The following is a 27,978-nucleotide window of genomic DNA, read 5'->3' on the forward strand; positions in this document are numbered from 1 at the left end:
CTAATGCCTGACCTCAAAAGTTAGATATTTTCCCCATGATTCTGTCTTTATATAGAAAAGGAGCCTTTAACTTAAAGCTGTTGCTAGAGGCACATGGATTCAGCATACTTATTTTTTATTTCAGCATTTTAAGAGGTGATGATAATTTTAGATAAGGTTTTCTTTTTAAAAATCTGATTCAAATAAAAAATCAGATTATTATTTTTTTTAAATCAATTATTTTTATCCACCTTGCTAGCGGGAGACTCAGGAGACTTGGTTTCATTTCCTGTGTGACCTTGGGCAAAACATTTAGTCTGTCTCAGTTGCCTCTCTGAAAAACGAGGGTTTGCCAGAGGTGGTGTAAGGATAATACACTAAAAAGTGTCAGGCACTCAGATGCTATGGTAGTGGGGGCCATATAAGTATCTAAGACTAGGGCTGGCTGGTCAAGGAGAGTAGGACTGGGATGAGGAGCCAGGGGTAGGGAAGAGACAGGACTGGGCCAGGTTGGGGGCATGGGGCAGAAGGGGTCAAGCCTGGGGAAACTCACAAAATTCTGTGCCCATTAGAGCACACTCCCCTCCAGAGCCTGGAATGGAACCACAATTCCTGAGTCTCACCATTACTGTGCCCACAGCAAATATCTGTGAAATCCCCTGGCATCGTCTCTCATCCCCCTCCAGTCTGGTCCAGATAGAGGATGACGATCTACTACCGCTACCTGTCACTCCGTTAGCTCAAGTGGCAGAGGTCTGTGGTCTGGATCTAAGGTCGATCCATGCACACACTGTTGCTGAAATGAACACACACTTCACCTCCCTTTACCAGCTATTCACTCTCACCCACAGGAATCTGTCTAATGCTATTAAAGGACAAAGAGGGGAGGGGAGGGAAAGGTTGCCTATGCCACTTTCCCTCTGTTCTCCTAGAGCTGATTTTCAGGAGTTTGAGTTTGGCTCAACTCAGCGTTCTGCAAGGAGATGACATATGCCCAAGCAGCGTTAACATCATTTTTGCCATTGACTTTGCGTTTCACATGTGTGGTATATTTGACATTGGAATTCTTAAATAACAAGATATTTATCTGCTCTGTTCTCCACCTTGTTTCCTACATGATTTACCAGGAGGTGCCAACTAAAGCATCACCTTACGTTGACAGTGCTCTTAAACCTTTCTACCGACTGCAGAATGAGTACAAGGATATGTTGAAGCAACCCAGGATTCATCAATGGTTGGAAAGTGCCCTATCTGAAAGCACACAAAAGTAAGTGAAAAGATAGTAGAACCATACAGAACAATCTCAGTGTTTGCCAAAACTGTTACATTAACTCACCGGTCAGTTTTTTATTATTTGCAAAAACAAAGTAGGAATGTATTCCATTGTTAGCAAAGTATGTTCGTAGGGAGGTAGTGTGGTCTTGTGTAGACCACATGCAGGACTGGGAGTCGGGAGACCCAAGTTCTGTTCACACCTCTGCTACTGACAAACTGTTTGACCTTGGGTGAAGTACTTAACCTCTGCTGTACTTTCCCCCTCTTTAAAATGCATGTAATAGGTTACCCATCTTTTTAAAAAGCTTTTGAGATCTATGAATCAGGTGCTCTGTATAAGAGTTGAGTATTTTTATTGTTTCAGTAATTACTCATAGTTGAAAAGGCATTTAAGTATTGGATACTTCAAAGTGTTTGAAATCTAGAAATTACACGTATTTTGTGGGTGGGTAGAAAGACTGCTGGATAGTAAAGAGACATGTCTTGTCTTTAACACTGAGCTCTTTTCTCCAAACCTGCCCCTATAAAAATCCTGATGAGTGTGTGTCTCATTCTTCAGAAGAATACCATATTGTTTTGCATTTTTCTTGGATCAAATGGCGATTTGCCCGAAATCCCTATTTATGCAGGAACTTAATTCTCCATTAACGCTCTCTTTACGCAGGTATTATGAAACTGTATCAGATGTTTTGAGCTCTGTAAAGAAAATGGAAGAGAGCCTGAAAAGACTCAAACAGGCCAGAAAAACTGTAATTCCAAACCATGTTAGTTCAAACGGGGGCATGAGTGATGATAACAAAATCAGACTACAGTTGGCCCTGGATGTTGAGTACTTTGGAGACCAGGTAAGTTGGAAGAGAAAAGTCTACTTATTAAAGGGTTATCACTAGCTATTTCTTGTGGACCTGTCTTAGTTGTTTACAGTTTTGTTCAGGTCTGCTAGAAAAGGTTGCATGCAAATGCCTGTATTAGTCTGACTTCCATTAAAGCTTATCTCTTAAGCGTAAAGCAATTCTCAATTACCACAAATAAAAACTAAAATAATATATTACACTTTTCCGCTTTATTCATTTAATTATATGGGTTGGGAAGAAGTCTTGCGTTTCTTTGTTCAAATTCAATTCAGTAATCTTCAGAACTTTCTGTTGTGAGAAAGAAGCATAAGAAGAGAAATAAGCCTCTTGTATGGTCAGAGTCTAGAGCCGGAGCAAGGATTTCCTTAATTCTAATTTTGGCTCTGACCCAGCAACTATTGTGGCCCTGAGAACATTTAACACCCTCTGCCTTGGTTTCCTCATGTGTTGCCAACCTTACTTGAATTACTACATGAGGAGTAGTTAATCTCTTTGAAGGGCTGTGAAAATGCCAGCAAAGCAGTAACTATTACAATGCTTAAACTTGATTCCCTTTTGAAATATCATAATGCCAAATATAAAGCAAAAGCTTTCTGCAGCTTTCATTGGCTGGGAATGGCGAACCGCGGCCACTGGGAACTGCAGGCGGCCGTGCCTGCGGACGGTCAATGTAAACAAACTGTCTCGCGGCCACCAGAGGATTACCCTGACGGGCCACAGGTTGCCCACCACTGCTCTAAAGTTTTACATTGTTTTGGTTTTGAGTGCAGTTATGTAACAAAAAATAAAATCTACATTTGTAAGTTACGCTTTCATGATAGAGATTGCACTACAGTACTTGTATGAGGTGAATTGAAAAATACTATTTATCACTTTTACAGTGCAAATATTTGTAATAAAAATATAAAGTGAACACTGTACACTGTGTTCTGTGTTGCAATAGAAATCAATATATTTGAAAATGTAGAAAAACATCCAAAATATTTAATAAATTTCAATTGATATTCTGTTTAACAGTGATTAATCGTGATTAATTTTTTTGAGTTAATTGGGTGAGTTAACTGCGATTAGTCGACAGCCCTAGTTACTGCAGTATCATCAGTTTTCACTCTGCCTCTCAGCACAAGCTGAATTCAATTAGGAGTGTTCAGTTCATGCACACAGAGCATGTTTTAGATCAGATCCTCTATAATGATTGAGAAGATCAATTTGAAAATTATCTATTGTTACAGTAGAACAAAATAAACACCTTGGAATTATTTCAGCAGTTTATTTAAGTAATAGTTTCTCATCACACAAGGCACACTTGTCAAAATATGTCCTCAGAGAGCTAATTCTCATAAGTGGTAAGTTTGCTAGATAAACTTTATGGTGATCATTAGCAACAGGCAGCCTGGAAAACTGCTAAATATTTGCCTGCAAAACATATATTAAATGAAAAGTCTTAACAAAAACTGGATAGTCCTCTCTTTACAGAGATGAACACGTATAATAAAGGACTTCGCTTTGTCAGCACACAACAAAACATGATATGCTTCATTTCTATATTTTTACAGTAAAATAATGCAAACAAATAAGATGTCTACCTTATCCTACAAAAAATGTTAGACAACAATTTAACCCTGTCTTCCGTGACTTTTTTTAGATGCAAAAGATGGGATTACAGACAAGCAACATAAAAAGCTTTTCAGCTCTTCTAGAGCTTGTTCTAGCTGCCAAGGATCAGACTACAGTGGAACAACCTTAAATATATTTGAAAACATGTGATGAGGATGAACCAGGTCTCCAAAAACGGGAGGGAATTATTTCCCTCTTCTTTCTTTTACCAAACACTATGTAGCAATGAAGTGCTTCCTAATGCGTCTCCAGCAACAAGTCAATGCATCTTCTGTCAAGATACCCAAAGACTTGTTTCAACAAAAAATTACAAGAGAGCATTCAGTGTAGTTTTCCATTGTATGGAAGGCAGTTAAAAGCATTCTAAACTTTCTACTTTAGATTAAAAGCAAAGCAAATGTTTTTATTTTTTATTGTAAATCTTAGTGTGGAAGAACTGACTTAATGATTAAAATAAATATATAATAAATTGTCTTCCTAACTGTATCATTGAGTGGGGGAAGGAATGGTGCAGTGGAGTACATGGGTTTCGGGGTTTTTCATCAAAATGTTTAAATTCTGAGTCATCTTCAAACTTAATTTTCAAATGGTGGTCCTATGTGCTGACATCTAGTATAAAAATGTGCCACTCGTGGCTACTTTCAGACCTCTAGAAATAATGAATACATATACAAGGGGAAAACTCTCCTGGAATAAAGAAACTGTTCACTGGAATGAGAACATTTTATTTCTAGTTATTGCAAAATTATCACAAGCGTGTATTTTCCCCTCCGAGTTGGATCTTGCTGAGTCCTGTGGAAGATCTGAAAGCTTTTACTGTCCCTTTAGCTGAATTTTTCTCAGAGCTTATTTTATGACACTTCTCACCCAGAAGCATCCTGAAGCACTTCACATATTATGGATCATTTTATCCACCAATGAAATGTAACCACATCTGGGATGAAACTCAAACAGTGTTAACAGTGCTTAGCCAACACTACACTGCAAAATTTTAAAATGGCAGGTGAAGACTGGTTAGTTGCACCCAGTCTGGAATTTAAGCAGGTCACCAGAACGAATGGTACTCACTTATTGTGAGTGAGTAGTAGATCCTTAATTCTAAGAAGAAGCATTTGCTTCAGTATATTCAGTATGCAGATGGTGTTCTGCTCTATAATCCCAGCACATCAGACCTAGCTTCTTCAGTGGAACAAATATTACTGTACTTCTGTGAAATCAGGTTTAATATTGATGAACTGGGTGAAGGAACTAGGAGAATTGCTGAGTATGACTTGAGTGGCGTTCAAGGTGCTGGCTTTAACCTATGAAAACCTGTATAGTTTGGGGCCTGGTTATATGAGGGACTGCATCTACTCAGGCTGTACTGCCATAGTTGAGATCAACAGCGGCACTCAAGTTAGAGCTCTCTCAATATAAATGAGGGGAAGATGGTTTCCCATAAGGGTCTTGACACTAGGATTCTCCTTGGTCCAGAGCCTGCATTTATTAACCTTCCAGGAGCATTGCACAGCCCACCTCTTTTCAGACATCAAGGAAGGCTGAAGTGAAGACTTGCAGTGAAGGAGTTGGAGATGATAGAATGTCTACATGGTGTTTCATGCCATGTGTGGGTAGAGCGTATAGTTTTTGTCACAGGCTATTACTTGGAGATGGTATTGTATTTAAAAATATACTATGAAAAGCTTTAATTTTCTCAAGGTTTCTCAAGCTTTGGGTGTTTCCTGAAGCCCTAGCTAGGTCCAGTTGTTTTACATGTAAAAGGCGATAGAGAACGGGGCTTTTTATAGTAGTAGCAGCAGTGGTTTGTTTTGCAAAGATGTGATACACTGAATGTTGTCAAAAGTGATAGCACAGTGTGGAACCCACCATGTGCTTGTCCTGACAAGCAGACTGATAAGTCAGTACCTTTACTGCCCTGGATTGAGGACTTGTAATGCCTTGGACTGAACTAACGCTGGATTTTGTGTGTAAGGTGGGCTGTGCATGACTGTTTGCTAGGCTTGTCACTTTTCTCAAATATAATCGAGTCCTCTTCCTATCTTTTTAATAAAATGCAGTTTGAATTTAGCTTTTCTCAAGCTATAACTGTCAGCTTCCCACTGAGTTTCAAATACAGCATGTGACATCCTGACTGAACAAAAGAATACGTTAAAGTGTATTTTGGTAGTGTGTTCGGTATATAGCTTGCAGTAAGAATTTTTCACCTGTTAAGAATCCACCTTTTAATTTAAATTTAATAGAATCTGGCCTCCATTTTCTAGACTTACAGTATTACTGTCTCAATTTCTGTAAAATAGTGGAAAATCATGTCTGATTGGTAGCCATTGATTGTCATTTAAATTGCAGTCAGCATCTCTTCCTGAAAGCCAGGAATAATGCCTTTGTTAGTGCTGTGGAAGATGACATCTTTTCTTAAGATTGGTGGAACCACTTTTTACTTTGTGGGATGTGCATGGATTTAAATTCAACTATATTCCTGACATAATAGTGAATTCCAAAGCCTGCATGGCCCACTATGTGCAGATGGAATATTTTGTGCTTTATTTGCCAAATCTTTTTCTCTAAACCACAAGGCTCTTTCCTTCTCTCAGGACCCCCACGCCCATTTGTGTATATAGTTCAATTTCGTTTCTGCTCAAGACCAGCTTTAAATTGAGAAGAGGAAGCAACGACCATATAGCAAACAAGTGAAGACTTAAAGGCTCTTCTGGCTGTTATACAAATGTATATTTACATCTCCGTTTTCTACGTCAGTATCCCTAGTCTGCTCTATTTTTTGATAAAGAAAGGAGAGTAGCATTTCAATATCTTTTGGTGAGATTTGCAATAACCTCTTACAAGATGCCAGATGAGAGGTGAAGTGGTCCCCTCTTTGAAAGTTGTTTAACGAGGCACACTTTCCAAATAGTGTAGGGGAACTGGAACAGGAGAATCTATCTTGTCTCTACAGTGAATACTTTGATGATGGAGCGTTTACCTCCTTCTTTCAAAAACTCATTGGATTTTTCAGAGAACATCTAGTTATGAAAGATCCCGATTCTGCACCCTACCTCTAGTCCTCTTCTATCATAGATTTTTACACAACTGGCTACTCCTAGCAACTGAGCATTTTCTGTATAAAGTACGGTAGATTTGTGGTCTCAAAGGCCTTAATGGACTTCTTGAAGAGTCTGGCTCTTCTCACTTTTTAGTTTACGGAAAAGTCTTGAAGTAGAGTTTCTTTTGGTGCGAGGGGTGGTTGCTGTGAATATCATGGATTATGACTGAAAAGCTTTATTAAAGAAGCTTTTGTAGTATTTTTCTAAAGGTTGATTGAAGTCTGGATTCTTCTGATCTCCAGAAGTTTATTCCACAGCCAGATCCTCTCAGCTGAGTGTACTGTTTTCTCATTCTCCTCTATCAATCACTACATTTCCACACTTTCTTTGGGGGGAAGAAACATGGTCTTGTTTTAAATAGAAAATAGCTTACATCAACATTAATATATTAAGTTAATCAATTAGCTCAGTGTTTAACTACTTCATTCTATGGACCATTGTTAGGGGATATGGCAGAGAAAGGAGAAGAGACTCTATCTGCCACTGCATTGTTTGCTGAATATTTCATTTTGTGAACTATTGGTGAGCCACAAACTTCAGCTGAGAAGCCTGAAATCCCCAAAGAGTAGGGCATTATTGTACTAATCAAAAGGCTTTGAGGAATTTAATAGTCCTGGTTTTTCTATCGAAAGGTATTAAATGTGAGATAAGTAATATGGCAGTATCCTGAGTCTTGACACATGAATGGGAAATTATAGATAAAGAACGTACTTGTGAGTAATAGAAAAGCTTAATGCCCCGGCCGTCTTTTTAAATAAAATGTTTGTTTTGTTGAGAAATGGCAGACCTAAAATGTGGTGTTTTTTGTTTGTGGTATGCCTAAATAGAATTTATAGTGCAGTTGTACACTGTAAAATAAGATTAATGTAAAAACGGCCATACTGGGGTCAGACCAAAGGTCCATCTAGCCCAGTATCCTGTCTTCTGACAGTGGCCAATGCCAGGTGCCCCAGAGGGAATGAACAGAACAGGTAATCATCAAGTGATCCATCCCCTCACCCATTCCCAGCTTCTGGCAAACGGGCTAGGAACACCATCCCTGCCCAACCTGGCTAATAGCCATTGATGGACCTATCCTCCATGAATTTCTCTAGTTCTTTTTTGAACCCTGTTATAGTCTTGGCCTTCACAACATCCTCTGGCAAGGAGTTCCACAGGTTGACTGTGCATTGTGGAAATAAATACTTCCTGTTGTTTGTTTTAAACCTGCTGCCTATTAATTTCATTTTGTGACCGTTAGTTCTTATGTGAAGGAGTAAATAACACTTCCTTATTTACTTCCTCCACACCAGTCATGATTTTATTAACCTCTATCATATTCCCCCTTAGTTGTCTCTTTTCCAAGCTGAAAAATCCCAGTCTTATTAATCTCTCCTCATACAGCAGTTGTTCATACCCCTAATAATTTTTGTTGCCCCTTTCTGAAACTTTTCCAATTCTGATAAATCTCTCTTGAGATGGGGCAACCACATCTGCACGCAGTATTCAAGATGATATTTTCTGTCTTATTATCTACCCCTTAATGATTCCCAACATTCTGTTCGCTTTTTTGACTCCCACTGCACATTGAGTGGATGTTTCCAGAGAAATATCCATTCTCTCTATAAGTCCTGCACAAATATGCTCAGTTTAGAGAGCTTTTCTAAATGCCAGCCTTGCAGATTCACCCTTGGGCATGAAAATCAATCTGGGTTCTTCCTGGCTTATGCAGCATCCCCAGTACTAAAGATCCTGCAGCTTTACCAATTCTGGTGGTGAGCCAGAGAGGAGGTGATCTTTCTCTCGTGGCTTTATTGACTCTGCAGGGCGAAGGAGAGTAAAAAGTAGTAAACTTTTAAAACTCATAACAGACAATGGGAACAAATCGAAGTACAGTGCATTTTTATATAGTCACCGAGTCTTTAAATGCCATGTAAGCTTGCATCTCATCCTCACAATGCTGCAGTGCTTGAGCCAGCATTTACCACTTCCTAGCCTTCACTGTTACTCATAATCCACTCATTTTTGCCCGTAGCACTGTATCCTTTTCCTCTGGTGCATGTGCTCTCCTTTCCTCCTCACTAAGCATCCACTGCATGGGACCACTGCTACGCATCTCCCCTTCTGCTAAGTGCTCTCATTAGCATTACCTGGGCAGAGCAGGGAAGTCAGACAATATGGAATTCCTTGTCTGTGGATAATGCTTTCTTGCTACAGAACTCCCTAGCACCACTGCTAGGAGAGCTGTCTGTTTGCTGAATGATGCATGTGGGGTAATACAATGTTCACCAGGAAAATAAAGCCTCTTGCGCTTTGATGATGGGAAGGGACAGGTTTTTAAATCAATACCAGAGTTCTGAAAGTTTGGCAGTTGTCTATATTACACTGGCATCTATGCCCGTGCGCATGGTGTGCTAAGTTACAGCTTAACTTCTGTTGTAAAATGTGAATCTAAGATTTACAGCAAATCTCAAAAGTGGGAATGAATGAGGGATCCAGTTATAAACTGTACGTTAACTATAGTACTGACAAGGCCATTTGTAAATGTTTTATTTGAATTTTTCCTAGTTTAAATATTTAAAGTAAAAGTTGCTTGTGTAAATGCAAGCACAGTATTTAAATGTTAGTGTCTTCTGGAATACATACTGCATAATCAAATAAATATATAGATACTGCATTTGAAATCATAGTCCTTCCAGATTTGGCTGTATTAGTTACTCTTGTCTATTAGGATGTGTAAAAGGTTGCATTCTGGAGCATTTTAGCACTATTTGTAAAGTGCCAACAGTGTGGTGTGTGCTACAGACAGGTCGTCAGACAAGGGGTGAAATCCTGGCTCCTTTGAAATCAATGGCAAAACTCCCATTCACTTCAGTAGGTCTGGATTTCATCCACAGCCCCTACCTCCACAAATTTACAATCCAAGGGCCTGATTACACTCCCATTAGAGCCAACAGGGAATCTATTGACTTCAGTGACTTGACTGATTCGGCCCTAAGAGCTTGGTTCTGCAACCTTGACTCGTATGTAGTGGCACTTACTCATGTCACAAGTCCCAAATTACTTCCAACAGGACTATGTGCTTGAGCTAGAACTACTCAATGAGAGTTAAGAATTACAGAGCTGGTCCCTAAATAGTAGTACAGTAAAAAGAACAGGAGTACTTGTGGCACCTTAGAGACTAACAAATTTATTAGAGCATATATATATATATATATATATATATATATATATATTAGAGCATATATATAGCCGTATTAAAGTAGTACAGTAGTTTCTTCCATTAAGGTCATAATAAATGGCTCTCAGTGTAGATGTATAAATAATGATTTGTGGTTTTAAAAATCATCATCTGAACTTTTCTAGTGGAAAAATAAGGCTTTCCAAAGAGGTGTGTGTAATAACGTTGCTCTTTCAGTTCATCAATGCAAACCAAGCTTATTTTAGCTTCCCAATACAGTTAGGAAATGCATATTATTTTCCATTCGGATGGGGAGGGGGCGGGGGAGAGAAACATCCCAAAAGCATGCTCACATGGTATTGTTTTAATACTACTTCTGTAATACAATCTGTGCTGCTCCCACACAACCACCCAACTTTTCAAATGTATAAAAGAGCTGAAGATACCCCTTCTTTACATTCTCTGCAGTAAAACACCAGTTATGTTAAGCAGTCAAACTTCACACTGGAATCATCATGTTCCCAACAGACAGACAAAAGGTTTTTCTCCCTCTCAGTGGATGACTAATTGGGGGGGGGGGAAAATACACAATTATCACTAGCATTTTATCTTTTAAAAGTTGTATTTGAAATACCATCTGCTTCACTTCAAAGCTAACTCCAGCTGCTCAACAGGATCATAGATAGCAGAGGGAAATGGGGATTAGAAACATGGGATACTTTGCCTATCCCTTTGCCCTTCTTTCCACTCCCCCCACCCCACAGCCCCTGGCTTTAAAAACCATTCAGTGGGTTTGTTACTCTGCCAATTAGAACCATTGCCTTTGAATTCTTCTCATAAACTGCTAGTAGGAACGGTTTGTTCAGTGTTACTTCCAGTGGCAGCAAGCCTTCATTTTCTTCTAAGAGGTCTTCTGGTAGATCATCTCCGTTCTTCAGTTTGAAAAGGGCCTTATTTATAACCTGAAAAGCAAATATGTAAGTGAATCTGGAGTCACCAGAGCATGAAAGTGAAGTGATAAATGAAAGCCTATGAAGTATTTTCATTTACTCGTAATAACCAGTGTCATGGAGATCAGCAGTAAACACATCAGATGCAGTTTATAGATAATTGAGGTGTTTGTTCTAATAAAGCACTCACACCAAAAAAAGAAGCTAGACAACTTGGCAAACAGCCTGATTCTACGGGATAAATATAGAAATCCTATTCACTTTGATGGGGTGAGATTTCACCCTAATCAGTCCATCTAGGTAGAAAAATCAGGAGTAAAGTCACGCATGCTGTCTCCAAGAATACTTTTCTCCTTTTCATGAATATAAAGACCACCTCCCTAGTCTTCCCCCTCAGGGCTGGATGTTAGGTTTCTGCCCCCAAATAGGCAATGTCTCTCACTTCCTGACAACCTCATTGCACTGGTTTTCTGCACAGACTTATTTCTTTACCTCTGACTTAAGTTCCAGGTGCTGCCTCCTTTCTGCTGATTGCCTGTTAACAGGGTGAGAGAGGGTTCTTGATATATAAAGTCAGGATGGCACTTTTGGAGCAACAAAAACCTACCCCAGCATTCAGAAGTTTTCCTTCCATTGCTCAGTGACCATCTCTCAACTTTGGAAATTAGCTAGGTCTCAGAAGCTATCTACCTGGGTATTAACTTGCAAAGGATAAATCTTTTAAAGGTTTGAAAGAAGATTCATTAGTAACACATTAAATCAGCCATTGATTATATGGAAATTAGTTGATAGATGGACTAGTTGATGTTTGTACAGTGTTTTGAATATGAATAGCGCTATATAAAAGCAGTGTGTGTCTGTAGTAACCATACAAATGATGCCACTTGGAAAAATGAACACACAAAAACAAGGTAAAATAAATAGACCATCCCGATTCGATGCACAGTTGTCATCTTAACAGTCTAGTGCAGCGTTTCTCAACCTGGGGGTCGTGGGATGGGTTCGGGGGCAGGGGAGGTGGCACAAGTGCAGGACTGGCATTAGGGATGGCAAGCAGGGTAATTGACCCCACCACAGAGGGCCCTATGAAGCTAAGTTACATGCTTCAGTCCATGCTCAGGCTTAGGGAGGGGAGGATCAAAACAAAAAATTTTAAGTCCAAAGTGAGCTGCCAGCCCAAAAAGGTTGAGAAACACTGATCTAGTGTGTCCATGTTCCAGATGCAGGTTTCAGGTAAGGTAGCAGCTCCTGTGCCCCATGGGCTTTGAAATATTCAGGGAGGGCACTGAACAGCCGAATACCTACAGCCCTCCTTCAGCTACAGAGGTTACAGTTTGAGCTTGCTGAAATATTCATAGCGGAATACATTTGTCAAACCATGCTCCTGCTCATAAACAAACTTAGAGTTCTATTACATTATTTATAATCGACAGGGACCCTGTCTCCCTATATTTTTGTACAGCGCCTTATGCAATAGGACCTCAAACCTGACTTTTTGATTGTGATGCTATTTTAATGCATGTAGTAGCGATGATGTCTGAACCGTTTATGCAAACAAACTTCAGCCTGGGGGTTGTTCCCAGAGCAGTTACTTTGTTGTTCATGGCCATTCAGTATGGCCATTCAGTATGGCCCTTCTCCCCCACCCCCACCCCCAACACCACTACCACTGTCTTTGCTGTTTGTTGTGTTATATTTTTAGCTGATTTACATACATTTGGTTGGACAAAATACATGGGTGAAGGTGTTTCTTAATATGGATGGCATTACTGTACCTTTCCAACAGTAAGATTGGCATCGCTTATTTTAGTAAGATTTGCTTTCTTCCCCAGCAGTGCAGACAAATTCATGTTCGTGAGCAGTTCCTGAAGGTCATACGCGCTTTGTATTGTTAACTCTGGCAAAGATAATTTAATATGTCTGTAGAAAATATATTTAAAAAAAGAAAGGTATGAATGATTATTGTTCCACCAATATCTATGGGGGGAAAACTCATAAAATGACGTTGGATTTTAAAACCAGTGGAGGCTAAGCAGAGGTGTTGTGTGTATAGGCATACAAGAATAATCATTTTTCAGTGTGTCAGACCAATAGAAGCTGTGTGTGCTGTTTCTGAGGGGTAACTAGCCCACTATTCTGGGTGGAGTGATAATGAAATATGGCCCTAAAGCATTTAGGTAAGTGTTTAACTTTAAGCATGAGTAGCCCCATTGATGGGGCCTGTATTACCAGTTCTAGCAAGGCTTTTGTTTGTTTTTTGCTTTTTTGGGAAGAGGCAAAATAGCAGGGGTAAAATCTTGGCCCCATTGAAGCCAAACTCCAATCAACACGTAAAAGGAGGGGACAAAATAAGGTTGAAAAGTTGTGACTTGAGAACACACGTAGTTGTCCCGAGCTAGGATAAATACAAGGGCTAGCTTTCCTCATGCTTCTAGACAACTGATCATCCCCTGGTGTAATGGTGTTGCACAGCCGGATGCATTGTTGTGTTTCAGAAGGGTTGTTATGCCTTCCTCCGAAGGCTCTGGCCACTGTTAGAGAGAGGAAACTGGCTAGCTATGGGCCATTGGCTTGTTCTGTTTTCGTAATCCCTATATTCTTATGTGAGATTGTTTGTACATTTAAATATACCTTGGTGACAGATTTTGCAGCCAAGTAGAAGATGGATGCAAGGAAAGTTCCGACTCTATCTGGTTCAGGTCATTGCTGTTGACAGGCTGCACCAGCACGAGTAAAGTGTTCTCACTGACAGGAACTTTGATTACTGAAAAATTCTTGCTGTCATCCCTCTTGTACTGAAATGTTCCAGTTACGGACATCATAGGTACCAGGATCTTTGTGCTTGAATCAGTCCAGAACTCCTGAAGCTCTTTCAGTTGGGAGGCTTTCTTCACATTGGCTGAAAACCAGATTGAGAAAGGGAGGAGGTCCAATTTATTTATGTATTATCGCTATTTAATCACTATAAGAGTCACTTTTTCTTTTGAGAATACAAATGTGACACTGTGCAAGAGAATTACATGCCTAATATTAACTCTGTGAGTGTACATGCTGTGCTGCTGAATGCACCCGGGGTGGCCTCAGGCAAAGGCTAAGGTACCTATGGCACCATATGTAAAAGAACCATCAGACTGTTATTGGGACTACTGTGGTCATTCAACAGTTTGCTATTGTTGTATTCAAATATTTTGTATACAATATGTTGTATTAAAGAATATTAAAAAGAAACTCAAAAATTGACATAATATTGGTGGAAAGTAGGACTTGTCTTAACCTGAGAGCTAGTCTCCATCAATAAATAGATATATTTAGGCATGGCAGAATTTGATTTTAATTTTTTTAATAATTTAGATGAATAATGATGTTTTTAGCAGTTTTTTCTATTTTGATTTATGTAAATTTTCACAGTTGCACAAAATTTTGGTTTTAAGCATTTTTTTTTTATTTTTATAAATTTGTTTTCATAGTTGCAGAAAATTACGTGGTGGTTAGACAATTTAATGACAGTAGATGTTGAGATTCAAAATTTCAGCTTTATAACCATTAAAACACAAATTTTCAACATCGTGTCAAAATATACAAAGTAAATATCCTTAAATCAAATTCTATTAAATTCTCAAGCAGCGTGTTTTTTAATTTGCCTACCTCTAAATTTTTATGATCTATTAAACAATTTTTTCATCAGTTTGTGAGTGCATGATGAACTTGACATTTACCAATAATCTAGTCCTTCCAAGCCTAGATGTATCAATGGTTTTAGTGTCAAATATGTTATGAATAATAAATATGGAAAATGAGGCTACTGTTAGCACATGAAATGTACACACTAAGTACATTACAGTACAGAAATTCTTCCCTCTGAAACACGCTTGCATGAGAAGGGTATTATGCACAATATTACCTCACCTTAAAGAAGAAACGGATAAGATACATGAAAGAAGTATACATAATAATGAAGGGGAGAGAAGGTATATTGGCCACAGCTATTCACCTCTCCTCATAATTTAAGAATAAGGGGACATAAACTGAAAAGAAAAGGAAGCAACTTTAAAATTAATAAAAGGAAATATTTTTTTCATACATTGTAAAACGTAGCCTGTGGAACTCATTGTCACATGATATTAGAGGCCATGACTACAGCAGTATTCAAAAACAAATTGGACATTTATATGGAAAACAAGCATATCCAGCATTGTAAAAGTAAATATGTTTTTAAGGAGTTGTGGAACCCTCACACTTCAGGCCATACCTTAAACCAACCTCTAGCTATTTTGGGTTAGGAGGAAATTTTCCCCAAGGGGGCGGGGGAAGTGGCAGGTTATCCCATAGCTGCCTCCTGTAGGAATTCTTTTTCCTTCTTCCGAGGCAGCTAGTACTGCCCTCTGTCAGAGCCAGGACACTAGATTAGCTGGACATCAGGTCTGCTCCAGTACACTTCCTATGATCCTATTAAATAAACATAACTCTCACTTTGAGTCACCTCGCTCTGATCAGAGAGCTAATCTCACTGAGATTATTAAACACAAACCTTGGTTGCTAAAGGTCTGCAATTTGAACCCTAAACACAGTTGAGGAACTTCACTTGCTGGTGATACGTTATTTTGCTAAATACTGCCAGTGAAAAGTCCTTGGTTTGGCAAACAAATCAGCATGACTATGACACTGTGCTGCCTCTGCAATATCAGTACTAGTTGCTATAGTTAATTTTGAGTCTGATTTTGCATCACTGACATCTCCGAGAGCTTTGCCATGGACTTTGGGTGAAGGGTCAACCTCATTACCATTTGGTGGGCCAGATCCTCAGCAACTGTAAATCTGCACAGTTCCATTGACTACACAGATTTCCCCAGCTAAGTATCTGGCCAACTGTTTTGTAAATCAGACTATGTTTCTATTAGGTCTTTTGAATAATATTAGTGTGTGAAGGGAGCTATCCCCATTTTCCTGGTAATGAAATATTCACCCTCCAAAAATATTGAAGGCAATCACCAAGCTACTGAGACTTTGCCAGCCCATTTGTCACATCATTATAGTCAGCAGGAGTGAGTGGGAAATAACCTTTAATTAAATACACACAGTATTCATAAATTCCAAGTCCAGAATGGACCACTGTGATCATCTAGTCTGACCTCCTGTAGAGCACTGGCCATAGAACTTCCCCAGAATAATTCCTAAAGCTTATCTTTTAGACAAACATCCCATCTTGATTTAAAAATGGTTAGTGATGGAGAATCCAGCACAGCCCTTGGTAAACTGTTTTATTGGTTAATTATTCACTATTCTAAATTATTCCTTATTTCCAGTCTGAATTTGTCTAGCTTCAACTTTCAGCTATTGAATGATGTTACCTTTCTCTGCTAGATTGAAGAGCCCATTGTTAAATACTTGTTCCCCACCTAGTTACTTAGGCTACGTCTTCACTACCCGCCGATCCGGCGGGTAGCAATCGGTTTATCGGGGATCGACTTACCGCGTCTCGTGAGGACGCGGTAAAATCGATCCCTGATGGCTCTACCGTCGACTCCGGAAATCCACCTCGACAAGAGGCGGTAGCGGAGTCGGCGGCAGCGCGGCAGCGGTCGACTTTCCCGCGTCCTCACCGCCAGGTAAGCCGACCTAAAATACGCAACTTCAGCTACGGTATTCACGTAGCTGAAGTTGCGTATCTTAGGTCGGAAGTCCGCTGTAGTGTAGACCTAGCCTTAGACTGATCAAATCAACCTTTAACCTTCTTTGTTAGACTCAAGGAGCTCTATTTAGTTTATCACTACCGGTATGTCAGATATTCTAATCCTTTTATCATTCTCGTGGCTGTTTTCTGAACCCTATCCAATTTATCAACATCCTTCTTGAATTGTGGGTAGCAGAAGTGGACACACTATTCCAGCAGCAGTCGCACTGGTGCCAAATACAAAGGTAAAATAACCTCTCTACTCCTATTCAAGATTCATCTGTTTATGCATCCAAGGATCACATTAGCCCTTTTGGCTAGAGCATCACACTGGGAGCTCATATTCAGCTGATTATTCACCATGAACCCCAAATCTTTTTCAGAGTTAATTAATGGAGATATCTCCTAGAACTGGAAGGGACCTTGAAAGGTCATCAAGTCCAGCCCGCTGCCTTCACTAGGCAGGACCAAGTACTGATTTTGCCCCAGATCCCTAAGTGGCCCCCTCAAGGATTGAGCTCACAACCCTGGGTTTAGCAGGCCAATGCTCAAACCACTGAGCTATCCCTCACTGCTTCCCAGGATAGAATCCCCCATCCTGTAAGTATAGCCTGCATTCTCTGTTGTTCTATATATACATTTACATTTAGCCATATTAAAGTGCTTTTTTCTTGTAATAGGAAACGAAAAAAAGAAAGAAAGACGGGAGTGCCTGTATAATAGGAAAAGATCATCTTAGCTGGACAACTGAAAGAAATGCTTTTTTTTACTGAGACTCAACTAGTGTCAAGTCACTGGCTTTGTGTAACCTTTACACTGCTTTATCAAAGGAAGGAGGCCTATATCAAGAAGGACAAGAGAAGGGAGGGAGAAAGGCATAGAGTCTAGCAGAAACATGCTGAAACTCTAGGCTGACAAGCTAGGAGAGAACTCTGGACACACACACACACACACACACACCCCACCGCACCACCACCAAGAGAGAACCATTGTTCATCTATGCTTCAAGTAATATTTCCCATACTTAGTAACACAATTTTTGCACCCATGTAGTAGAGCAGGTCAGAAAATGGCTTTCTATTCTGGGGAAAATGTTGACCTTTTGTCAAAAAACCAAGCATTTTCCATTGAAAACCAATGTTTTGGGGTTTTCAATTAAGTGTCTGTTTTTTGCAGAAAATTTAGACTTTCTGTGGAAAATGTTCCACTGAAAAACAGTCTGGATGTGGAAAATTTTTGCCCAGCCCTATCATCTGACTGTGCTATTCTAGGATTGGCCTGCTAAACCCAGGGTTGTGAGTTCAGTCCTTGAGGGGGCCATTTGGGGATTTAAATAAATAAATAAATTTAGTTGGTGATTGGTCCTGCTTTGAGCAGGGGGTTGGACTAGATGACCTCCTGAGGTCCCTTCCAACCCCAATATTCTATGATTCTCACGTTGATTTTTAATTAGTTCTTTTTGCAACTTTGAAAAAACATTTTCTAAGACCTCCCCCCCAATAAATTATGTGTTTAATCAAGTGTGGCCTGCAAGGAATTCAAAGATGGTTCTTGTTCCCTTTTGTTGTGGCTGTACTATGCTTGACAGTCCCTTTAGGAACATGGTGGTTATACCACAATGCATTCTGTAATGTGGAGAGGGGCTCAGTCTTTATTTAAAATCACTATATATAAGTGGGTTACAACTTGGAGGTCTAGAATAGTGAAACCTTGGTTTCTAATTGGGTCACTACCATCTAGACAGTCCCATGACTATGGGTAATATCTTATGATCACATGGAATATAACCTAGAAGAATTTGATATATTTTCCTTTCCTGCGTTTACTGGGAGAAAATGTGAAGCTTGTAAGCGTAAGCTAACATGGCTGCTCTTCAGTAAACAGAAGAGCCAAGCAAGATCTGCTGAACAGTAGGGATGGGCTGCAGCAATCGTTATTTTCTAATTCCCCCATGTCTGAACTGCTTTTCTCCAGCCCCCATGTGGAGTCTGTGGCACGTGTGTGTGCATCCTCCTCCTAAGAGAGCAGACGAAACAGAGCTAGACCGGTGAAGCAGAGAGACATGACACACGTACATTCCTAAATCAAACGGTGAGTTTCAAACACAGGGGAAGGCGATCCAAAGAAATAGCTTTGTTATAGAAAACGCTACCCGCTCTGGTTGTGCCCAGCTCACAGCAAAGTTAAAAGGTAAAGAGTCATCTCATGATAATACACCGCTACCTCGATATAACGCGACCCAATATAACACGAATTCGGATATAACGCGGTAAAGCCGTGCTCCGGGGGGGTGGGGCTGCGCACTCCGGTGGATCAAAGCAAGTTCAGTATAACGCGGTTTCACCTATAACGTGGTAAGATTTTTTTGGCTCCCAAGGACAGCGTTATATCGAGGTAGAGGTGTACCTGTTATTTCTACAGCACCAACACTGAGCCAAGCACCTTATAGACGAGTCTGAAGATAAGCTTACTGCCTCGAAAAGCCAGCGCCTTTCATCCGAGGAGCTCAAATTAGTTTACTGAGGCCTGGTTCATCCTAAAAAGTTAGGTCGACTCAGCTACGTTCCTCAGGGGTGTGAAAAATCCACATCCCTGAACAACATAGTTAAATTTACCTAAGCCCTGGTGTAGAGAGCGCTAGGTCTAATTCTTCTGTCCACCTGGCTACTGCCTCTTAGGGAGGTGGATTACCTATGCTGATGTGAGAACCCCTCCCATTGGCATAGGGAGTGTCTACACCAGTGGTTCTCAAACTTTTGTACTGGTGACCCCTTTCACATAGCAAGCCTCTGTGTGCGACCTCCCCCCCCCCTTATAAATTAAAAACACTTTTTTACATATTTAACACCATTATAAATGCTGGAGGCAAAGCAGGGTTTGGGGTGGAGGCTGACAGCTCACGACCCCCCATGTAATAACCTTGTGACCCCCTGAGGGGTCCCGAATCCCTGGTCTACACTGAAGTGCTACAGTGGTGCAGCTGTACCATTGTAGCATTTCATGTGTAGACAAGCCCTAGAATTAAAAAAATTGAAGCTTATCACACCCACGAGAGATAGGGAAGTCTGATCTCCAGCTTACAGGTGGGGAAACTGAGGCACAACAGCACTCAAGCTCCATTAGGAGCCTAAGTCTCATTGAATGTCAGTTGGAATTTAGGCACTTTTGAAAGGGGGACTTAAGCTGCTGTCACTGAGGGTTTTTTGAAAATTTTACCCACAGAGCTTAAGTGACTCGCCCAAGGTCATAACATGTGACAGTGGCACATCCAGGAACAGGACCCAGTTCTTCTGACTCCCAGGGCTCTAGCTTAGTCACTAGCCCACAATTCCTCCCTGGTCTCTTTTGGCCATTAATATATTGTGCAACATATTTGACAATAGAGTTCTTGTCATTACAGTTGGTGGTCGCAGCCACTTGACCCCTTGGTATCACTGACCCAATGTAAAAGTGGGCTCTCCACCCTTGTTTAATAAAGACTTAGGATGAGGTTTTCCAAAGCACTCAGCACCGAGTGCTGCTCCCATTGAAAGGCATGGTCAAACTCCGATCGACTGCAACAGGAGCAGAGTAGGCCAGCCCCAAGCCCGTTTTGAAAAGCCTATTGATGGAGATCAGCACCAACGTGACCCCAATATAACCATTTAATTAAATCTTAATATTATTTGGTTCCTGACTGTTGTCCCAGTAGTAGTGCATGACTCTCATGAGAGAGGCTGTATGGAAGTGGAGGCATTCAATTTCAAGGATCCCAACATGCCTTAACAGACTGTAGGCGTAGCCATTGCTCATCCACCCCTGAAGAGCAGCCACCTCTTGGATGGACTATAGCAGCTCCTGTGTGCCAGAAGCAGTCCATAACCCCAGTATTTTAGAAGGGAAGGTGGAGGCTAACTATCCAACTGGAACTATAGGGGGAGTTCTAGGTAAGCAGAAAGGAACTATCCTGGTTGGAATTGGCCAGAGCATCAGGCCGAGTTCTCCTAGTCTTGTGAAACTCCTCCTCTTCTGAAAAATACCCTGGCATTTTTGGAGACCAGGAGCCCTTTCCACCCATGCCGTGTGAAATGTGCAGGAGTGGAACCATTACTTTAGAACTTTGGGAGTACTCAGGGAGGTTTCTGATGTAGCATCTTTGCCCCACCTGGGGCCAGCAGAGAGGCAGAACAGGCAGGCAGTGGGTATGATTGGTTTGTTTCATAGGCTGGGGACCCAAACCTATGGATCTCTACACAACTAGTCAGAGGAAATCTCCCTCCATTCTCCCCTCAGTCCCCATTACGCATGGCAATGACTCTGTGGCTGGCTGACAAATGTTGCCTGTCACAGTCTGTCTGTAGATGGGGCACTGATGGCCTATGCACCAGGGGAGAAGGATGACCTTGTGGTTAAGGCACAGGAGTGGGACTCGGGAGATCTGGGCTCAGTTTCTGAGACAGACTTCCTGTGTGACTCTGGGCAAGTCACTTACTTTAAATGTGGTTTCACATCTGTAACAGGGGGATTGTAATACTTCCTTTTCCCCACCCTTTGCCTTGTCTATTTAGACCATAAGCTCTTTGAGGGATAGTGACTATTTTTTGTACAGCGCCGAGCACAAAGAAGAACTTGCTCTACCAACAATACAAACAGTACGGCTGCTATTATTTATTAAGTGCAGTACTAAGGCCACATCTTGCAGCACGCTAGGTTTCCAGCTGAGGTCATCTAGCTGCTGATCAGGCCTGATCCTGCTTAACCTAAGAAAGCAAACCCCAAGGTGGTAGAGCTGCGAGGCACAGAATGTGCTGGCTTGCAGAAACAGATGAATCTGAGGTCATTAGCTGCCCCCCTGAGATTGCCATTGAAATTCATGCTCGTTGTTCTTACCTTTAAACTGAATGTAAGTCACAAACAGCAGGGTGGTAGAAGGGTCTATGTTTGTCAGTACATTCTGGGTTCTGCTGACATCTTTGCCCTTCACAAAGCTTTCGATTAATTCTGCTGCCTGACTTGGGTTCGTAAAGTCAACAGCTCGGGCATAGAAATAATCGGCAGAAGGGGCCAGGCTGTGCACGAGTGATTCGGATAAACGCACACTGGGAGCAGAGAAGAGGCAGGAAAGCTTGGTAAAAAGCGGATCATCAGCTCCGCTTGAGAGGAGCAGGTCATCCATGGTCTTCAGGGTCAAAAGGACTTTGTGTCCATCCACTTTGGAGGTGCAGTCTGGGTCACCGGAGGGGGGAACGAATCCCAAGAAGTTCTGTAAATCAGTTGCTGTCTGTTCAGAGGCCCCTAAGTAGAACGACAACAAAGACCTGTAGAGATTGGTAGGTGACAGGAGAATGTTTTCACCCTTCAGCGTTTCCTTCAGCGCGCCATAGAAGCGCATACCGAGAACATGCACTAGGTCTTTCAAGTAGCTCAGCCTTTGGTCACGCTTGGTATCCGAGCTTTGTGTTCCCAGTTTGGTTTTGTCTTTCAGGTTCTCTTCGTAGGCAGGGATGGTTTGGGACTCAATGGAAATGGGGACAAACATTTTCTCCTCCTGCGTCAAGTTGTCCAGCTTCTCGCAGCTGCTTTTGTTGTAGGAAAACAGATGGAAGGGGTGGACGTAGACCCGGTCACACACTACGGTGCTCAGGCACAGGAAGAAACACAGGAGGCTCACTCCTGGATTCATGTTGAAGAACAATTTCAGCAAAGTCTGTTTAAAAAAAAAAAAAAAAGGGGGGGGGGAAGGGTTAGCTAATTAACATGCCGTTTACTTTGTTCCTCTCACGGGCAGTGTGAGATGTTAATATTGCTTTTCCTCAGAGGCAGGAAATCAGACAGGTGGGAGTTTTCAAAAGGGTTTAGTATTGGCCTAACTCTGCTCTGACTGAAAACAATGGTAAAATATCCATTGAGCAAAATGGGAGCAAATGCTGGGTGCTCTTGAAGTTCCCACCCCCAGTGTGTGTCACTGGTACTCTATAGCCCCCAGGCACATAGCATCTGAGTGCCTCTCATTTCAATGTGCATATCTTCATAACATCCCTGTGAGGTAAGGAAGTGCGATTAACCCCCTTTCACAGATGGACAACTGAGGCACTGAGAGATTGTGACTTGCCCAAGCTTATACAGAAGTCTGTGGCAGAGCAGGGAATTGAAGCCAGGTCTCTGAACTCCCACCCTGCTGCCCCCCACCCCACCAGCACTATGCCATCTTTCTCCTCTGTGTATCTAATCATCATAGTACTTAGCACTTATTTTCAAAATGCAGTACAAACACTCAGTAATTCTCACATGTTGTCTCTGACATGCGTTGTGTTCTCTCTACCTCTCTCCCTCCTTTCGTGGAAACTTCAGCATTAGCAGATGTTGGGATATTTTTTTCCACATTACTTCCCTATAACAATTGCTGTTCTAGAAGTCATGAACAACGTTTGCTATACTGGATTAGCAATTTCCATCTTGTACTGAGACAATTTTCAACTCTCATTTTACTTCACTAGAAATCATATTTCACTGTGTGAGTTCACTCTGGATTTCTGAGACTATCCATGGCGAGAGAGACACATGCGTACCCAATACTGATGTGTTCTTACAGATTTTGCATGTTCTAATTATCTTTACTGATATACCAAATTTTGCCTGTTTCTGAATTTTTGGAGTGTCGTCTTTAAATTTGAAGCTGTGGATTGGAAACCTGCATGTTTCATATTAAAAGGTGTCATAATTTGTGAATTTGCAAGATAGTAACATCCATCGTACTTCAAAATGTTTTTATTTAGGGCCAGATTCTGACACCTTTCATCACAATGATCAGTGCCTTACGCCATAAGTGGTTCTGCTGATTTCAGTAGAACCACTTATGGGGTATAATACAACTTATTATAGCTCAGTGGTTTGAGCATTGGCCTGCTAAACCCAAGATTGTGAGTTCAATCCTTGAGGGGGCCACTTAGGGATCTGGGGCAAAAATCAGTATTTGGTCCTGCTAGTGAAGGCAGGGGGCTGGACTCGATGACCTTTCAGGGTCCCTTCCAGTTCTATGAGATAGGTATCTCTCTATATATTATTATTAACATGAGCATGGGTATCAGAATTGGGCCCCTCTTCTAGCCCTTTCCTGGCTCTGCAGGGCTCATGAATGGTGCAAGATGAGAAAACAGGCTCAGTTTTCAGCTCTGCTCTTCTTTGGTAGTTGTAGAAGGTCTGACTGGCAGCTGCTGTGAATCTGGCAGTCTGACTGAGCCTGTTGAGAAGTGCCTTAGCAACACTGTCTGCAATGGGCTCTGTTCCTTTTCACCACCTTCCTTCTTGGTGCTCATTGTTTACACTGATTGGTGGTGGTGTGATTTGGATACATTCTCTGGGTGGCAGGCACTTTCATGGCATGATTTATGATACCCCATTGTCCAGATGGAAGGCACTACAGCTGAGGATCTCAAAGTGCTTTACAGTTAGTAATGCTGGAAACCTCCCAGCACCTGTCTGAGGTATTACCCCATTTTACAGATGGGAAGATTGAGGCACAGAGAGATTAACTACGAACTAAAATTCACACCATTAGATAGATGCACTACCAGGTCTGCCTGCACACTAACATGTACATTTAAATCCCCAGTTGTGTACACCTCTCTAGAGACATGTGTGCAAGCTGGAGATTTGCTCATGTACAATAGAGTAGCTGGAAATTTGCACACCTGCCTACTTACTGAAAATCAGGCCCTAAGGGACTTATTCAAGGTCACGCAAGTCTGGGGAAGAGGACTGGAATAGAACCCAGCTTTATTGACTCCCAGTTCTATGCCTAAACTACAGATCTATTCTTTCTCCCTATTCTCCCTATTTAGCTAGCATACTACCTCCTTTATTAGTCCAGTCACGGCCTTCAGCACTCAGCACTACAACATTTCCTCCCTTCCTTCAGCAGCAGCTTTTGGCTTAAATCCGTTGGTGGTGCTCAAAGCAAACTTCCCATCCTAGAGTTTCGATCAAGATGCAGCTAAATCTCTAAGGCATCAAATCTATGTTGGGATTATTTAGTAAATTATAGCAGACTGCTTGCGACTAAACTGAGCAAGATGCTTTCCTGCTCCTCTTCTCATAAAAGGCATAGCTACTCCTCCAGCTGTGCTGAATGTATTTCCAGCCAGATTGTCTCTTTAGCATTTCCCAGGTGATCAGTAGGCAATTGCAACAGAAAGGCCAAGAATTAAAGGGCACTGCAATTCCATCCCTAGTCCATTTGGCCCATTAGAAACCAAGTTTTAAGAATCCTTTCCCATGGTGAAAAGGATTTTGTTCCATCTACACTAGCAGTGAAACTGTCTTCTGCCTTGGGGCATGTGATTACCAGGCTAGCTGTACTGTGTCCCTTCTCGGCATCTTTCCAGGTGCACCCCCCACACACAGCAGGCTTCTCCTGGACTGGAATTCTGCAATCCATCCATTCTCAGAACAGGGCCTGAGTTATAGGCCCTGATACTAATCATGTCTAATTCTAGGTCCAGCTGTCCTTGGACCCTGCCAGGGAATCTCAGTGGGAGCCTGTGCCAACATGTGCTTACAGTGAGAGAGAAACAACTTCTTCAATACAAAGCCTGATTTATTTTGCCCCAAAGGTACACAGCTCTTAAAGAAGTGGGTTTATACGAACATAGAGGCCTGACATATATGCCCTTATCTAAGTTGAACCTCTCTCTTTATCTGTAGCTTAGGTGGCTCTGACTTGGGAGAAGCAACCTATGCTTCTTGCAGTCTTCCCTCTGTCTCTCTGTCAGCCTTTTCACTGGCACATCCTGGCCAGCCAGCCTCTCTCACTCATCCAAAACCCCCTCCATTTTCTAATGCCTTTCAGGGGTTTTTTTTTTGTCTCCTTTGATCCAGGCTTAGCCTTGGGGAAGGTACCCCAATTTACTCTGAATGGAGCCAGCTATTGTTACCTTAAATCCTTTGAAGCTGCATAGTTGAGGGTACGTCCACACTGGAATAAAAGCCCCTCAGCACAGCCACAGCTGGTCCCAGTCAGCTGACTCAGGTTCATGGGGCTCAAGGGCTGTAAAATTCTTGTGTAGACATTCGGGCTCAAGCTGAAGCTGGGGCTCTGGGACCCCGCGAAGGGGGAAGATCCCAGTGGCTGGGCTCCAGCTTGAGCCTGGACATCTACACAGCAATTTTACAGCACTGCAACCCAAACCCACGGCAGCTGACCCGGGCCAGCCGTGAGTGTTCACTTACTGAGTAGACATACCTGGAGAGGCTGTCTTGTCTGTGGGGTTGTTTCACGTTTCCTGGGTTCCTTACCCACCCCCCTTTACAGCCTCCTTTGATTTTAACTCTGCATTCAGGCAGGTAACTGTACCAAACTGAACAGGGAGACAGTCACACTCAATATTCATAAAAAATAGTACAGACATTCTCCCAGTTTGTCATAGATCCATTGCTGGCCACCCTTGTTACCAGCAGGACAGTTTCCTAGTGCAGCCAAATCCATAGCATTACTTCTTCCAGATGACCACCGAGGCTGTGCCTGTATCTGAAAGAGAAGATTTCACTCTCTGGGGATGCCAGTCCAGAACCTTTCACCGGTGCTAAAAAGTCATTTAAAAATTAACATTCAAAGCAAAACCATCTATTCAATCAACAGGTTTGCTAGCCTTTGTCCTTAGTCTCACCTTACCCTCTTATGGTATCTTCCGCAAACCCGGCTCCTCTCAGCACCTGTTGTATGTGAAGCACTCTACCATGACTGCTGGCACATTTATGCCTTTTCGAAAGGGAAAACCCTTTCCAGTGCTGTCTTCAGTGCCGTTCCACAGAGCTACATTGCATCACCAAGTGGAGGGGTGAGTGGAGGCTAGATCAGACCAGATGGGACCAGATGAAACATGAGCATGGCTGAACACTAGACCTATTGGCGGGTTTACAGATCAATACACAACCTTTAACCAAGCATAGCATAGTCTTCTGTTACACGTTCACTGGTCTGGCCTGTGACTTTCTGTTATGCATATGGACCTGTAGTAATGCCAGATAAAAAGCCAGCTCATGTTCTTGTAACCTTTCACCCCTTTCCCTTCCCTGCTGACTACAGATACATTGCTACATTTAGGACCAAATTTATTCCTGGAGTAACTCCATTAGGGTGTGACTTTTAAACCATTTTTAAAGCTAGCCTGTAAAGTCATTCTTCTAATAATTAGATGTGGGCCCTTTGTCAGGTTTTATCTGCACTAGAGTAGGGTTGCCATGGTTTTGGAAATTAATACAGGCCTAGTGATAGAACTTGGGCTTTCAGAAGAAAAGAATCTCTTTCCCATCTTTCATTTTAGGCCATCCAGCAATATAGACTCCAGAGATAGAGGTGGCAGAATTCTACCTCAGGCAGAACTCTGACTGCAACCTGTGCAGCCATTAGGAACTCTAGGAAGTTGTTTGCTTTTCCCTCCCTAAGACACTGGTTGTACACACAAAGACAAAGGGATAGGCTTGTTTCCCAATTAATCCCACCTGGTGACAGCCACTTGAAGGGTACACAGAAAGCACACACCTCTCAAACCTGCTCACAAGTCAGTGCAGAGGATCCCAGTCTGGTTTCCCACGCTTCGTGTCTGATTTCAAGATGATTATTTGCTTCCTATATTATTCCCACCATTGCCTAATCCGGGTTACACATTAGCTTTCCCCTCTTATCTGATTTCTGTTCAAAATGTTCTGGGATATATTGCTGTGTTTTTCCATTTGTTATTAATCCTCATTGCCCCCTTCAGCCACTATTTGCTCTTCTTCACTGAAGAGCTGATTTCATCAGCTTCACAGCCATTATTTCCACTGTGTCCTACTTTCTCATCTCTTTGGCAATATTGAAATTAAATCAGTCTTTGCCAGGTATTCTTACTGCCCTGCCGTGCCAACATGGAATCGTTGCTGTCAGATGAACCAATCTCAGTGTGCAAATGTTATCAAATACTCTTCATAAATGTTAACCCTAACAGAGAGACATTAACCTGACAGCTAGCTAAAAGGTAAATATTAGATACAGAGAATGCAAAGACATTTTAGTCCAGGCACTTGTAGCTGCTGATCAGACCGAGGATGTAGGCTACTCCTTTGCCAAGGACAGTCTGCACTCTGAATAAGTGTCTGGGATGATGAGGAAAGTTCTGGATAGGGCTGAGGGAAATTCAAGCACTTTCCCTTTACACAGAAATAAATGTAAATAATGTATTCAGTTTTGTTCAATTTGGCTTCCCACCCTCCCTAATTTTGCATTGAGACTTTTCTGAGTTAAAAAATGAAGGAAACACATGAATTGTTGCTGTAAATCTCTTTTCTTCAGTGAAGTTATGCTAAGAATTATTCTGAAGGTTGCTGCTGTGGCTGGAGGGTAATAATGGTTCTACCT

At 41.6% G+C, this 27,978-nt stretch overlaps 2 protein-coding genes across 4 annotated transcripts in view; one reads left to right on the forward strand and one right to left on the reverse strand.

Annotated features, from left to right (window-relative positions):
• COG2 (component of oligomeric golgi complex 2) overlaps positions 1-4,442 on the forward strand; it is a 35,667-nt gene extending 31,225 nt beyond the window's left edge. The window contains exons 15-17 of the mRNA XM_026649685.1: positions 1,107-1,246; positions 1,919-2,099; positions 3,754-4,442. Of these exons, the coding sequence (XP_026505470.1) occupies positions 1,107-1,246; positions 1,919-2,099; positions 3,754-3,855 (423 nt within the window). The 3' untranslated portion in view covers positions 3,856-4,442. The remainder of the gene's footprint in view (positions 1-1,106; positions 1,247-1,918; positions 2,100-3,753) is intronic.
• A 5,890-nt stretch (positions 4,443-10,332) lies between these two features.
• AGT (angiotensinogen) lies at positions 10,333-27,197 on the reverse strand. 3 transcript variants are annotated; one of them, XM_024213809.3, is made up of 5 exons: positions 27,124-27,197; positions 21,474-22,290; positions 13,565-13,832; positions 12,709-12,853; positions 10,333-10,945 (listed from the first exon to the last, which is right to left on the reverse strand). In XM_024213809.3, exons 2-5 carry the CDS (start codon positions 22,264-22,266, stop codon positions 10,757-10,759), a joined length of 1,395 nt encoding a protein of 464 aa, XP_024069577.2. In that variant the 5' UTR covers positions 22,267-22,290; positions 27,124-27,197; the 3' UTR covers positions 10,333-10,756. The 3 variants fall into 3 exon arrangements, with proteins under 3 accessions (XP_024069577.2, XP_024069576.2, XP_024069575.2); XM_024213808.3 differs by lacking the exon at positions 27,124-27,197 and adding an exon at positions 26,249-26,513; XM_024213807.3 differs by lacking the exon at positions 27,124-27,197 and adding an exon at positions 26,254-26,511.
• Positions 27,198-27,978: the final 781 nt, after the last annotated feature.

This window comes from Terrapene carolina, unplaced genomic scaffold, assembly GCF_002925995.2.
Source record: "Terrapene carolina triunguis isolate 2854851 unplaced genomic scaffold, T_m_triunguis-2.0 Scaffold85, whole genome shotgun sequence".
NCBI lineage: Eukaryota > Metazoa > Chordata > Testudines > Emydidae > Terrapene > Terrapene triunguis.

Bases quoted from the DNA above. Each gene is read 5' to 3' on its own strand.
- AGT (XM_024213809.3), bottom strand. From the start codon at position 22,266: ATGAATCCAGGAGTGAGCCTCCTGTGTTTCTTCCTGTGCCTGAGCACC. The intron at 12,854-13,564 runs GTATATTTAAAT...TATTTTCTACAG, and splicing joins CTGCAAAATCTGTCACCAAG to ACATATTAAATTATCTTTGC. The intron at 10,946-12,708 runs GTACAGTAATGC...TTTGCTTTTCAG, and splicing joins CCAATCTTACTGTTGGAAAG to GTTATAAATAAGGCCCTTTT.